This window comes from Patagioenas fasciata, chromosome 1 (genome assembly GCF_037038585.1).
Source record: "Patagioenas fasciata isolate bPatFas1 chromosome 1, bPatFas1.hap1, whole genome shotgun sequence".
NCBI classification, from domain to species: domain Eukaryota; kingdom Metazoa; phylum Chordata; class Aves; order Columbiformes; family Columbidae; genus Patagioenas; species Patagioenas fasciata.
The window spans coordinates 212,675,274-212,689,221 of record NC_092520.1 but is presented as its reverse complement, the minus strand read 5'-3'; the positions used below and the strand labels follow the sequence as shown (position 1 = coordinate 212,689,221).

Genomic DNA, 13,948 nt, shown 5'->3' with positions numbered 1-13,948 from the left:
TTGTCCCTACAGAGAGATGTCCAAGTCTTATCTGACCATACTTCTGCCCCAGACACTCCCAGCCTGGCATCTGTGTGACTGTGCTAGTGTGGGGTATGGCTTTTGCTGTAAGTTTGCATGATAGGCAATTTATTTAGCGCTAGTCCAGTCTTCAGGTAACGTAACAACAGCTTTGGGACAAAACGTGGTGTTTGCAGAGCCAGTGTAGACCTGGCTGCATTGATATCCCTGATTTTAGAATGGAGACAGAACCTGGGTGTCCTACACACATTTACCTCCAAATCATCCTTCTCTTTATCTCTGCTCCATTGCACAGATAAACATCAGTAAGTGGATGAATGTGGCTTGCTGAAATGCCAACCTTTGTTGCATTTTTCTCCTGCAGATAACTACACAATAGGTAGGACTTGACATCTTCCCTGTGTCACCAGCACCCAGATGCTCAAAATTAGGAGCCAGTAAACATTTCAGCCCCCAATGTTTTTTGCTTTATGGTGCAGATTTTAGTAATATTTAAAATATTTAAAGAAATGTAGGAATGGCAAAACACCCAGTTATATATGCAGCTAATTTGTAGCACCGCAGGAAGACACAGAAATCTCTCTTTCCTCCATGCAGTATTGGAGCTGGCATCGCTGATAGAGCATGTGGGTGACATTAGATCAGTAGGAACAACATCGCATTTTCCCTGTTTCAATGTCATTACCCCGCCGTTGTCAGTGTTCCAATATATAATAGGATTTGTTCAGCTGATTTATCCTGTAAACAAGCGATATTAGCCAGGCGCATATTTAGACACAGAGGGAGAGTGGGAGAGGCAGAGCGAGGGAACTTGCAGAAGGGAATAATAAAAATGTGCTCGTCCTAATGAGGGAATGACCCAGGACTTATCAATGGGTTGGGGCTATTTGGTGGGGATCCCACTCCAAGAAACACAGGGCTGTAATTCTAATTTTGCCCTGCTGCAGCCTTCCCCTTGCACGCTCCCACTTTCAGATGCAAAAGGAGTTTGAGCTTAATGGCTTGAGTGAATTTATACCTGGCTGACACAAGTGGTCTGAATTCCTCAAGTACCAAGATCCGCACAGATGGAGGCACCACGTGGGAGACTTTTCTTTTCAGGCCTGGAGTCCTTTAGTTCATTGTTTAAGCTGATAACCAGGCTTCTTTAAATTCATTTTCTGTGATTCAATAGGACGTGGCACAACTCGGTTCTCCCTGATACAACAACCTTGGAGCTCGGCACAGCTCCCCGTTATTTGGTGAGCAAGCTGGGGCCTCTCGTACCCAGCCGAGTTTTTTCAATTTCCCCATGCTAAAGAGCAACATCACATACATATCATTCATTATAACACTTAGCTTACCTTTGTAGTACCATGGTGAGGCTTAATTAATGCTTTTAAGCAGCTCTGGGGTCTCCGGGCAAAGGTGTCGCCTGCATGCAAAGCAGCGTTGTTGCTTAATTTGTATAGCGCTGTTGGTGCGCGTGGCGCTTTGCAGCCCAAATGATAATTTTTGCCTGTGTAACAAAATAATAATTATAGTAATTGTGATTCAGTGGAGAATCTCTGGTGGTGCCGGCACAGGGGAGGCAGCTGGACTCTATTCGGCAAGGTGCTGGTGTGCGTCACTGGAATAGGAATGAGGGGTGCCGGGCAGCTGCCAGAAATGCTCCAGAAATGCTGGTTTAACCATTCTGATGCCAGAAAATATTAAAATCATAGAATTGTTTTGGTTGGAAGAAACCCTCAGGATCATTGAGTCCAACCATTAACCCAACACTGGCACTAACCCATGTTCCTGAGAACCTCATCTCCACGTCTGTTCAACCCCTCCAGGGATGGTGACTCCACCACTGCCCTGGGCAGCCTGTTCCAATTCTCAACAACCCTTTCCATGAAGAAATTTTTCATAATATCCAATCAACTCCCCCCCCGGTGCAACTTGAGGCCATTTCCTCCCGTCCTACCGCTTGTTACTTGGGAGAAGAAAGCAACTGCCCTTACTGCAACCTTCTTTGAGGTAGCTGTAGATATTGGGAGATAACTGGGAGATAATGGGCCAGGCACATTGTCTGTGAACAGGAGGACAGATCGGCAAGAGAAGGATCCTACACCTTCAGTGTTGCATGCAATAGAGAGCAGAGATATTGCTGTGGAGACCCTAGAAGGGCGCTGTGGTTTGACAGTCCACCTGGGGTAGATGAACAGGATGGTTTGTAATCTGGAGAAGGGAATGTCTCTTTGTTAGGTGTCTCTGTTGGATGGAGACGCATGAGAGAAAGCCATGTTACAGCAAGGATGCTCAGGATTATGGGGTACAACTGACAGAGGACAGAGCTCCAGTCTCTTCTTACACCTCTTCCATCACTGCAATTGATGTTTCCAGGAATTTTTCTATAGACAACCTTTGGCTGCCAATCATGGTAATGCAATGATAGGATAAAACACAGCATCTGACAAGCACTTCTCCTTCTCTCAAAGGTGTCATTCTCTCTACACAGAAAACCCTTTTCACCTAAGATTTTCTCTCTCTGGGACTCTTACTCCCCATCTCAGCTACAGCAGTACCAGGGGAAGTCAGTGCTGCTGTATTTCAGGTGCGTTAACAGCTTTGCTGCTGGAATATGTTTTACAGAAGAGCTCTAGCTGCTTATTTGATCAATACTTCACTTTTGAAAAATCCCTAAACGCTTATTTACCCAATAGACCATGGCAGTTTCAAAGGCAGAGTCTCCATGCTCAATAATCTCCTTTTTTTTTTCGGGGGGGGTGCGAAAAATTTTAAGTCAATTTTTTAAAGCTCGGGGAAAGCACTGAGCTGAGAGCCGCAGAGATCATATTCCTCTGTTTATCCTCCAGCACCTCATCCCTATGATCCTCCAGCCTCTGAGCCAGCAAGGGGAAATTTATGGGATGGCAGAACTACTTCAGCTTCCTTTTAGTCATGTATGCTGCTCTTCAGGTCCCAGCCATCCTTCTTGTCTGTAGGTACAGTTGCCACCTGTGAGGGGATGAACCTCAGAGACCACACACCTGTGAGATCCGATTTTCATCCCAGTAGCACAGCTTGGTGAAGAGGTGGAAATTACTTATGAAAAAGGGAGATTTGGCTGACACGGTGATGTTCGGGATGCTTGCACTCTCATGGCTTAACATTGTGTTGCAATAGAGGTACTGTCCCCCTTCTCTGCCTATATCAGACCCTTGGACTCTACCAAAGCACTTGAAATATCACTTAAATTACAATATCCAAACACAGAGAGCATAAATATCCCACTGAAAAATATTGCCACGTGTCGGAGTCTGTTCTGCACCTTGCCTTCTTTATTTTGTCATAGTGTGACTGCTTCTACTGGCAGACACTTGGAGGTGAAGTTGATGTAGAAGAGGAAGGACATGGTGAAGTTGGTAGCGGTAACATGGATTCATCAACCTGCTGGTGTTTCTGGCTGGTTCCTTAATTGCACCTTCATTTGTAATGGTAGGAGTGTCTTCTGTGCAAATGACCAAGAATCAAACATGTTTTGCTGAGGACAGGCTTGCACAGTTAATATCTATGATGTGCTTCTCTGGATAGTCAGTCTTGGACTTCCCTTCATGGAGGCATGAGCTGTTTCTTTCTGATACCTCGGTGTTGCTTCCAGATCAGAAATGCCACTGTTGACCAGTCCTGTGTAAGGCAACGTGTGTAGTAAAATCGGGAACGAGAGTTTGAGAACAAGCCATGGGCTGAAAAGCATCTGCAGGTGCTGCTCACTTACTCTGGGGCTGTGACATGGGGTCAGCAGTGATCTGTGACCTACATCTCCAGGGTCTGCAGTAAGAAGAAAAGCAAATTTAATGCCAGTATTGCTTAGGTTTTGTAGTCTTGGGGTTTAGAAAATTTTAGGGGCTCACTAACCAACGTGCATTGTGTGCGTCTTACAGCACACGAGCAATTGAGAAAGTCGGGACTTAGAGGATGCTAAATTTATAGCAACAATTACTTCTTGCTAATAATCAGCCAGCTCTGCTGAGCAAAAGGCCTGAAGACTAACGAAACCTGTTGCTCTCTATAAAAAGGCAGCCTCCTCTTCAGGAAATTGCAAATTTTACGACGTGGAGGTACATGCTATATACTGTTGGGAAGCCTTATGCTCACAGTACAGCAGGAACATAAATACAGACATAAAAAGTCTGTACTACATTAAGATTCTGCAGCACTCTGGAAACTTGACACCAGTCCTTGAACTGATGCTTAAACTAAAGACCTAAAACCCAAACGCCTGCACCAGTTCTAGTCAATTTGAGTAACTTTCCCCTCTGTTCTTGCGTTCCTGAATTATGTTTGAATAAAAACCTCTTAACATAGCGGGTCCAATTTCCCTCTGATTGGTAAAGTTACTGTAACTGCACTGTCATTTATATATGGTGACATGTAATTGCGTGGTAACCATTGCTGTGGTTGCACAAGTGAAAAGTGTGTGCAATTATAATATATTTCCAAATGCCGGTACTTTATTCAGCTTCCATTATATCACAGAGCACCCTGGGGAAATGGCACTGGGTATTTCTGTGTGTCATTAGGCTGTAGGTTAACCACTGAAGAGTGGGTTGGTTGGTGATCTGTGCTATCTTGGGTTGGTGGCCCAGGGTTCCCATCTTTTTGTCCACAAAATTTCCCTGTGGTTTTGAATTGCAGATGACAAAGGTCTACAGCCACAGATGCTCACTGGGCAAGCCTGTAGCCTTTTTGTGACCTGCTGTCAGGAATGCATGTGGTGGGGAGGGCAGAAACAGGCATCAAATTATAGGAATGATGTGGCATGAGGTGAAAGTCAGAGGGACTACCTCCATCTTGCACGAGGACCTCATAGCTGGATACCGCCAATGGGCTGAAACATGATGGTTCTGCTGATGTTCACAGCACAGATTGTGGGGATAAGGTCAGATGAGCCAAAGTCTACTGGTTTTAGAGGAGTCAGAAGATAGACTTGGAGACAGCATGGCCAGGAGCAGAGACACCGCAGGAATCATAGAATCATAGCATAGTTTGGGTTGAAGGGACCTTCAAAGCTCATCCAGTCCAACCCCTGCCATGAGCAGCGACATCTTCAGCAGCTCAGGTTGCTCAGAGCCCCGTCCAGCCTGGTCTGGGATGTCTCCAGGGTTGGAGAAACCTCTTCCAGTATTTTACCACCTTCATTTATCATCACCCTCAGAACGTCAGAGACAGAGCCAATCCAGCTTAAGGCAGGCAAGGTACTAATGCCAGGGGTAGGACAAACAAGCATTTAACCAGAAGATCACTGAGCACTGAAGCTCATCATCAAGAGGACATGCACAGGCAAAGAGGAGAAGCACAAGCCTTGGGTACTATACTGCTGCAGCTGGACTTTAAAGACCTGTGGCTGGCAGAGAGATGGTTTCCCTCATTTGTAGCTCTGTTAAATAGGTATTTAAGGTTTATCCCTGCACCAGGTGATCTAGACCTAGATTGTATCTCTTCAGGTACTGTGAAGTTCCTAGGGCTCCTGCCTCTAGGTTTTTAAACATCCTTCTGAATAGAATACATGTCCACACTCACCAGGAAGCTCAGTCCTTGCAGGCAGGAGGGAAAGAAGATCTTACAGCGAAGTGATGGAAATGACCTTGCAAAGAGTCAAATACATATTACTCTTGATTTCTTATTGCCGTTGGCTCCCCGAGCTGCTGGCAGCAGAGACATCTGTAATGTATGCGTTCCTTCCATCGGGTGGTGTAGCCAAGGCTGAGATAACAAGAGTGAGAAGCCAAGTACCTGCCACTGTATGAAGACAGGGCTGTTAGGTATTAGCTGTAAATCAAAGGCAAGACTTTGCCTTTGGGACAGACTTCATCCCTAGTGAGTCCGTGGAATTGCTTTGGAGCCTGCTGAGATTATCTGGAAAAAGGCCCCAGTGCTTTGATTGGGGAGGAAGATTTCACTGGAGTGAAAGCAAGGAGGAACGAGGGGTGGCTAATCCATTATTGAAGCTTTTCCCAAATTATGGATTAGGATCTATTTGCTGTTTCAGAAGCAAATTGGTAAAGCAGATGTTTAAGGGAAAACAGCAGTTTATTATGAGCACTGTTTGCACTGGCCCCCTAATATCTGGTGCTTCAGCCCTTTGCACAATGCCAAAGTACTCGCTTCTGCTGGGGAATCAGATGAGGATGAAGGAGGTGTCGTAATCAGAGCTCTAGCCCTTCTGCTGAGTTTCGGGGTTTTTGGGGCTCAGCAAATCCCTAAGAGACTGAGCCAGCACCAGCCTTGTAAAACCATCCTCTCCAGGAGGGCTTGGATGTGTTAATTATTTATTTGATAGGCTTAATCCTGGAGAAGGCAGATGCCTGCCAGAATCCTCCTGTAAATCAGGTCCATTCTTTTACACATCCTTCCTGTTTCACTGGTGAATGTGACACTTGGCCACGGTGTCACGGCTGCAGATGAACCCTCTGGTTGCCGATGCAGGGAGCGGTGGCAGGAGCAGACCAGACCTCTCACCACCTGGCTTCCCCCTGCACATCAGCCCAAGATAGAGAGGCAGCTGGTGGGACTTGGGAGGGCACTAATGCCCTGGGAGCTGCCAATCATTCTCACATGAAGATATTTCGGATACGTAGAGCACCTTATAAACCTGTGTTTAGCAGCTTCCCTGGGGTAGAGGGGTGGTAAGTAATATTCCCTCTTTTGCAGGTGGGAATCTGGTGCGGGATGATGAACTGATTTACTCCAGTCCAACGTGTCAACTCCAACGTTCCCCTTCCCTTCTGAGTGACCCACAGATTGTGCTGTGAATTTCTGGGTTAGATTTTAACTGCTCAGGATGAGAGAATTGCTAATCCCATTCCTGCCTCTTTAGATCTTCCTTTTGCCTCTCCCTGATATCCCAACTGGTGTGGCAGTGGCGTTGCAAGCAGAGTGAATTCATGTCCTCACCTCTGCTTTCATTCTGGAAAGTCATTAACGTGAAATTGCCAAGCAGAGAAGCTCCAGAGAGTTTAACGTGGCTACTTTATATTGCTGCGAGGAGTGTCTGGAATTGAAAATAAACCTGTGCTTGCAACTCCTGACCCTTTCATCATAAATCCCAACTTCCTTACGTGTTTCTCTTTGCTGGAGAAGATGACTGTATTTCTGTCTTTACAAAGGCATGTGTGCAGCTGAGAGCCACAGCTGCACAGAAGCCGGGTGATGTTTATTTGTAGGATTTTGCTTGCTGGCATTTTTTTGCAGATGATCCCCAGAGGAAATAACCCAAATATCTTAAATGCGGTGTGTGGCTTGCTGGGCTTGTTCCTATTCTTGGGGGGATGGCTCTCCACATCACAAACCACAAATCTACGATTGCTTCTCCGTCACCCACAAAACAGTGTGTGAGTGGACATCAAGGCCTTATCTACCGTGTTTCAGAGGCCAGGGTGTGTTGTGATGCTCCTTGATCTCATCTGAACTGTGTCATGTAAGAGAAAATGCTAATTCCACTCTTCAACTTCACCCTGGTGCTTGGATCATAGAATGATTTGGTTGGAAGGGACCTTTCAAGGTCATCCAGTCCAACCCCCCTGCCATGAGCAGGGACATCTTCAGCCAGCTCAGGTTGCTCAGAGCTCCGTCCAGCCTGGCCTGGGATGTCTCCAGGGATGGGGCATCTACCACCTCTCTGGCCAACCTGGGACAGTGTTTCACCATCCTCAGTGTAAAAAATTTCTTCCCTATGTCTAGTCTGAATCTCCCCTCTCTAAGTTGAAAACCATTCTGCCTTGTGTTATCACTGCAGACTCTACTAAAAAGTCTGTCCCTATCTTTCTTATAAGCCCTTCTTATAAGGATGTGTCCTACTGTAGATAATCTCAGGGAAATAAGAATCAATAAATGGGCTTAAATTTAGGGGTTTGTCTTTTTTTTTTTTCTTTTGTCCTTTTCTTTTCTGTATGGGTGAAAACCATGACATCAGCCTCATTAAGTTCAGCTGGAGCTGGGCCCAGTCTGATGGAGGAGGACCTAACCTGTGACAGCTGGATTAATTAACTCTCAACAGGTTGCAGCTGTGCTGTGGATCAGCTGCAGGTTATTGTGCTTGATGCTGGGATCTCTGGCTCTATTTCTGGGTAGGGTCTCACAGAAGAGGGAGGCTTGCTCTGCTTATGTGAAGTCTGATTTACATATGTAGCAGTCATATATTCCAGCTAATGCAATATTGCTGTTGATAGAGTGTGTTGTATGGGTCCTTTCTGGTCTTGAAGTGCTTCAGCTAGAGCAGTTGGACTGTGCTACAGGGAGGGGAATGTGTTGGAGGCATTTCTTGTTTGAGATGGAGCTTCATACACTGGACCTTAGGTAAGACATCTGTTGGTGCTATTGAGTTTTTCATCCTTTTGGTGGTGAAGAAAGCTGTTTCTGATTCCTTGTTTCCCTTTAAAGCTGTGACAAAGCAGGGCTTTCTCTTGTGACTCTTTTTGCTATTTGTGGAAGACTCACGAATTTCTTGTTCTCGGTCTGAAACAACTCTTTTCACTGCCAGGCTGTCAGTTCGAGTGAGGCACATACACAGTTTTATTATAGTCTTGTTACATAGATCTTGTTAATTTAAAAGCTTAAGAGTTTCTAACCAAAGTGGGGCTGACTTCAATACCTGGATTTTTCTCAAGTCCTCCATCTGAAAGGTGATTCAGGTTGGAAGGGACCTCAAGATATCATACAGTCCAGCCTCATATTCAAAGTATGATACATTTTGTTGTTAGATGGTTAGGCTGAGTGAATCATTTGGAGTCCTTTTGCAACCAACCGGCTCTATCAGAAGGTCACCCCGTACATTACAAGGTTGATTGGTTGGCTTGTTCTTCAACATACCTCCTTTCTTCCATTCATTATGGAGGTAGTTTAGATGACTGCTGTAGGCTACTTAGTTGGATTTCACATGGCTAAAGCTAGGTGAGACGGATCCCACACCAGGGATCCCACACCATGGATCCATCCACGGTGTGGTGGGTAATGAATCGGTGAACAGAAGGCTTGTCACGCTTCATCAGACCAACACACTGCGCCTCTTGCTAGCTCATCTCTGATAGTCAGTATCTCACGTCTTGCAGAAAGATCTGAGTAAACTCGCTGCTTCAAACACCTTTGTACTTCCTGAGTAATCAGGCTGCAGCTTTTCTATCCTGACCTGTGTAATGAAGCTGTACGTGTTCTCATTATCAACAGAAACACTGAGTTTTTACAAGTTGTGCTGTCAGCGGGGGTGTCCTGCCTCTCTGAAGCGTGTGGCCATCAGCAGCATGGTCCTATACCTCAGATGAATTTGGCCTTGGGAGCTGGGATGAAGATTTATCTTAGACTTTGTGCTGGCATGGTAGACAAGAAACATCCTGTCTGCTGCTCATGGAGGCTGTTGATCTGATCTGTAATTGCTCTTTGAGCTGATTTTTTTTAGCTCTGAAAGGGCAGTTCACAAACACTAATGACTCTTGCAGGCCAGAGCTCAGGCTAGCTGTTCCTTACTAATGGCTGTTTGAATCCCTCTTAGGTTTTATGTGTTTATAAATACATTTAGGGCACATTATTTTTCCATTCAGTAAAATCATCCATAATTATTCCCTGTAATTGCTGGGTGAGGATAAAATGAATCAACTATCAGGTTTTTACTGCTTGTGAACTCAAGCAAAGAGCAGTATGTATTTTAGCCATGCTTGCAGGAAGATGTGAGCTTGAAGAAAAGTGTCATGGTCTTTTATTACTGATACAGAAAAACTAGGCAACCTTCCTGTACAACTAATTGTTGCCTTTCTAGGCCTCAGTCCAGCAAAACATTTTAAGCAGGTGCTTAACTTGTAATTTGTGAGTGGTCTCAGTGAAGTTAATGAAGTCTAACAGCTTTGGCAATTGTGTACAGTGATATTTGGAGCTTTAGTTTTATTTGACTTATTCTGTGGAAATCTTCATGTTGGCAACCTGTACTAGCCTCACCTACTCTCTAGGTGCTGGGTTAAGGCAGAAGACTTGTCCATACTGTTCTGCTGGTAAACTTCTGTGACTCCCTGAAGACCACAGAAGTGCTCTCAGAGGCAACATGTGTTGAGATGCAAAGATCCCAGTGGAACATCTGTGTGACGACAAGCCTGTTGAGTTCAAATGCGATAGGTGTTATAATCACAGAATCATTTTGGTTGGAAGAGACCCTCAGGATCATTGAGTCCAACCATAACCTAACTCTAGCACTAAACCATATCCCTAAGGACCTCATCTATACACCTTTTAAACACCTCCAGGTATGGTGACTTCACCACTGTCCTGTGCAGCCTGTTCCACAACCCTCTCCGTGAAGAATTTTTTTCCTGATATCCAATTTGTTAGAGCTTAGGCAGCAGCATTAATGAACAGAACCTTTTGTCTGCTAGAAGTTCATGGGATGGGTATCATCTCCAACAAATGCTGGAAAACTCCCGAAATAGCTGTGAAGCCTTCGATTCTCTCCAAAGAACATCAGTGAGTTACAGTAGCCCAGTAAGATGGATAAATGTGGATAATCTCCATTTTGTGAGGAAGAAATGGAGACCCAGCAGGATTTAGTGCCCAGGTCAAACAGTTTGAGAAAAGGACCCAGGACTATTTGGTCAAACTAACCCCAGGAATGGGAGTGTGTGCAGATACCATCTATAGTGTTTAATCCTTGGCGTGGTCCTTACTACAGATTTGGCCTGGACTGACCAGGCCTTGCTCAGACAATCCCTGGGCAGGATTTGGGGAACTGTGATTTTCAAGGTGTAGCATCAATGATGCTACAGGATTTGGTGATGGGAGGGGAGTGATTATTTGGGTTTCATAGATGTGAGCCTTACTATTGAGTCTCAGGGCCATAGGGCAGGCCGTGGTCTATTTTATTTGCCAGTGAAGATTTAGTTCCATGGTTCTTATTCTGAATCCCATAGGAATGATGTGCATAACTTTTCTTTTTGACAGAACTAGATGTTTTTAAGACATTTTCAGCAGGCTTTGTCTTTGATTGCTAGGTCTTGACTGGTTAAACTGACTGGTAAAACAGTAGGAAAAAGGCATAACGTAATGTATCCTGCTGGGCTGTCATTCAAGAGAAGCAAGTTTCCTGTTCTTCTTCTGTCTGTAACTCATCACACAACTTTGGACAAATATTTTCCACCTCTATATTTCTCCAGTTCTGCTTCTGTCGTTGATTTGTCTGCTCTGAATTATAAGCTGCATGAATTATAAAATTAAAATGTTATACAACGATGTCCCTGCTTGGATGGATACTTTCCAAATGGCTAAAGAATCAGTGGCTTTGTTTTTTCACACATTTTTCTTTTTTCTTTTAATAGCTGTTAACAATTGATGACAATTTCTGTGGCCTGGATATGAATGCCCCCTTGGGAGTATCATCCATGGTGCGAGGACTCCCCATTTTCACTGAGGATGGAGACAGAATGACATCTGTGATTGCCTACGTCTACAAGAACCACTCCCTGGCTTTTGTGGGCACCAAGAGTGGGAAACTCAAGAAGGTAAGACCTAATGTGGTCCTCTAACTCAGTTTTTCATGTTCTCATGGAGATTTGCAATGTTGCGTCGAGTGTGAGTGCAGTCCTTATGCTAAGGCTCATCACTTATTTCAAGGATAGCAAATGTTATTTCGTTGGCAAATAAATGGTTTTCAGCCTTGAGGGATAACGCTGATGTGGGAAAGGATAAAATCCTTTTTCCAAATTTTTGTTCATCAGCAAATGAATTTTTCTGAAGTCAAACCACAGATGGACTTGATGCCGTTTACATCCAACAGAATATTCTTGTGTTCGGACCATCTCTAAATTAAGCAGTTGATCACAGGGTATCTGTGCATGCTGGAGGAAAAACTGCCTGTGGCTGAAGTTTGTTAAGAAAGGGGATTCATGCTCTGGGGATCTTTCTTCAGAGCAACGTGACTAGACTGTGATTTTTACCACGAGCCCAGCACGGGATTAACGGTTGCTCTGTTTAGGTCAGGCTGGATGCTTGTGTTGGAGGAAGAGAGTTCTTATCAGAAGAAAGCTGTGTCTTGAACAATAATAAGCATTACATTCATGGTGGATACCACATAAACCCAAATGCAGTAAAGAGTGTATTTATATTCCTTACTGTGCTTTCTCACTAAAAATTTGTCTGTTGGATGGCTGTGGCTCTGTAGTTTGCTATGTAAGGCAATAGTAGAGATTCTTGAGAGGTGGAAGCTGAGAATTATCTACCTATGGTTTTCTCAAGGCAACAAGAGGTATTAGAAGTGACCTTCTCGTGCTAATGATGGGCACCATCTTCATTTCAACCGTGCTGTGTGCCAGTTTGTCTGAACGACCCAGGAGTGTTGAAAAATATTATATGTGTGAGGAGACTGTGGCTTTGCCATAATGATTGAGATGGGTGAGAAGCTGGGAGGGGAGGTTGGGCAGAGCCTTGAGGGTTGGATGTTGATTCCTCTTTGAATTCCTCTTGCAAAGAAGAAAGTTCCAGGTTGGGGAGAGGAAGGAGCTATGGAAAAGTGACTCATTATGGCTTGTGAATGGAACGGGCTGAGATAGGAAGAAAGGGAGTAATTTATTTACCGATGGTCTTAAGGAAGGTCTGAGTGCTCTTATTTTGTTCCTCTACTCATTTCTTCACTTAAAAGGAAAATCAGCATTGCAAATTCAGATGGCAATGCCCCTGTGCAGAGGGAGGTCTGCAAAGGGAACAGGATCCTGCTCACTGGCAAATGTCTCTGGCTTTGTTCAACAGAGGAAAGGCTGCTGATGCTTTGGAAAGGAGATTTTATTTTACTTTCTAACAGACTATTCAGACATGTGGAAAAGGAGCCAAATTGTTTTTGAAATAGTTGTAATAAAAATAATCTCCTCCCTTGACTAATTAGGTTTTGCTTTCCTGTCATCTGCGATATTATAATAAACTATTTAGTTCTCCAGTCAGTCTCTTGTGGGGGGGGAAATGAGGTAGCTGAGATCTGAGTGGTAAATATCCAAAAGACCTAAATGGTTAAGAGTGGCTGCTGCCTCCCTGCACTCACAAGCTTTTGCTTTTTTATTTTGGCTTTAGGAGATATAAACTCAGACACAGCTCTGCCTTTGCAGGTCATGCTGCAGAATCCATGATCTGAGCCCTTTTAATAGGGGAGAATAGGAGAGAAAGCATTTAGTGCTGTACAGAATGTGGTAGAGAGCAGGGAAAGCCTTATAGGGTAAAGAATGAGAAGAGGGGAGCTGAGCTGGCTGATGTAATTTGAGAAAGCTTTGTTTTATTCCCTTTTTTCCTAACGTGCTGAATATTCTGCCTGAGATAGTGTGTTGAGTCCATGTGTCGGAGAAGAGCTGGAGTCTCAGGCTGAGATTTTCCTCGGATGAATAAGTCTGCACCAAAGGGGTAGAATGAGGAGCAGAACAGGGGCTCCCCAGAACACATGTGGTTGTTTTGGACCAGTTGATCCAGGCTGTTGGAAACCTTTAGTTCCTGCAGGTTCAGTCCCATTCTTGCTATGACTTCTGCAATCACTGCCTGTCCTCCTGGGGGTACCTGAGCCCAGGACACCACCCTGTTTTCCCCTCAGAGTGACACAGAGGGCTGGTTTGGCACCCAGAATTTTCACCTGACACACCTTAGTCCCTGCCAAGGCTTCATGGGCCTTTAGAAGTTTTTTCCTTTTCTTTTTTTTTTATCTTGGCTCATCAATCAGGTGCTTTTGAATAGGAAGCAAGGGAAATACTGAATTGATATTGCAAGTCCAGCGAAATCCATTACGTTAGCATGAAGCTTGATTGATGTTTTTAAAAAAACGCCTATGGGTAAATTGGAATAAGTTTTGTAGGAGTAGATGAAACTCCGTACAAGTGGACAAAGCCCAGAAACTGTCTTTTTTCTTTTTCTTATTTTTACCTTTTTTCCCTCTGCTTGCTGAGTGTTACCATGC

General features: G+C 44.5%; 1 protein-coding gene across 2 annotated transcripts in view; it reads left to right on the top strand.

Annotated features, from left to right (window-relative positions):
• PLXNA4 (plexin A4) overlaps nt 1-13,948 on the top strand; it is a 488,679-nt gene that overhangs the window by 39,467 nt on the left and 435,264 nt on the right. For both annotated transcript variants that reach the window (XM_065829757.2, XM_071803541.1), the window contains exon 3: nt 11,340-11,522. In XM_065829757.2, coding sequence (XP_065685829.1) covers nt 11,340-11,522 — 183 coding nt within the window. The remainder of the gene's footprint in view (nt 1-11,339; nt 11,523-13,948) is intronic.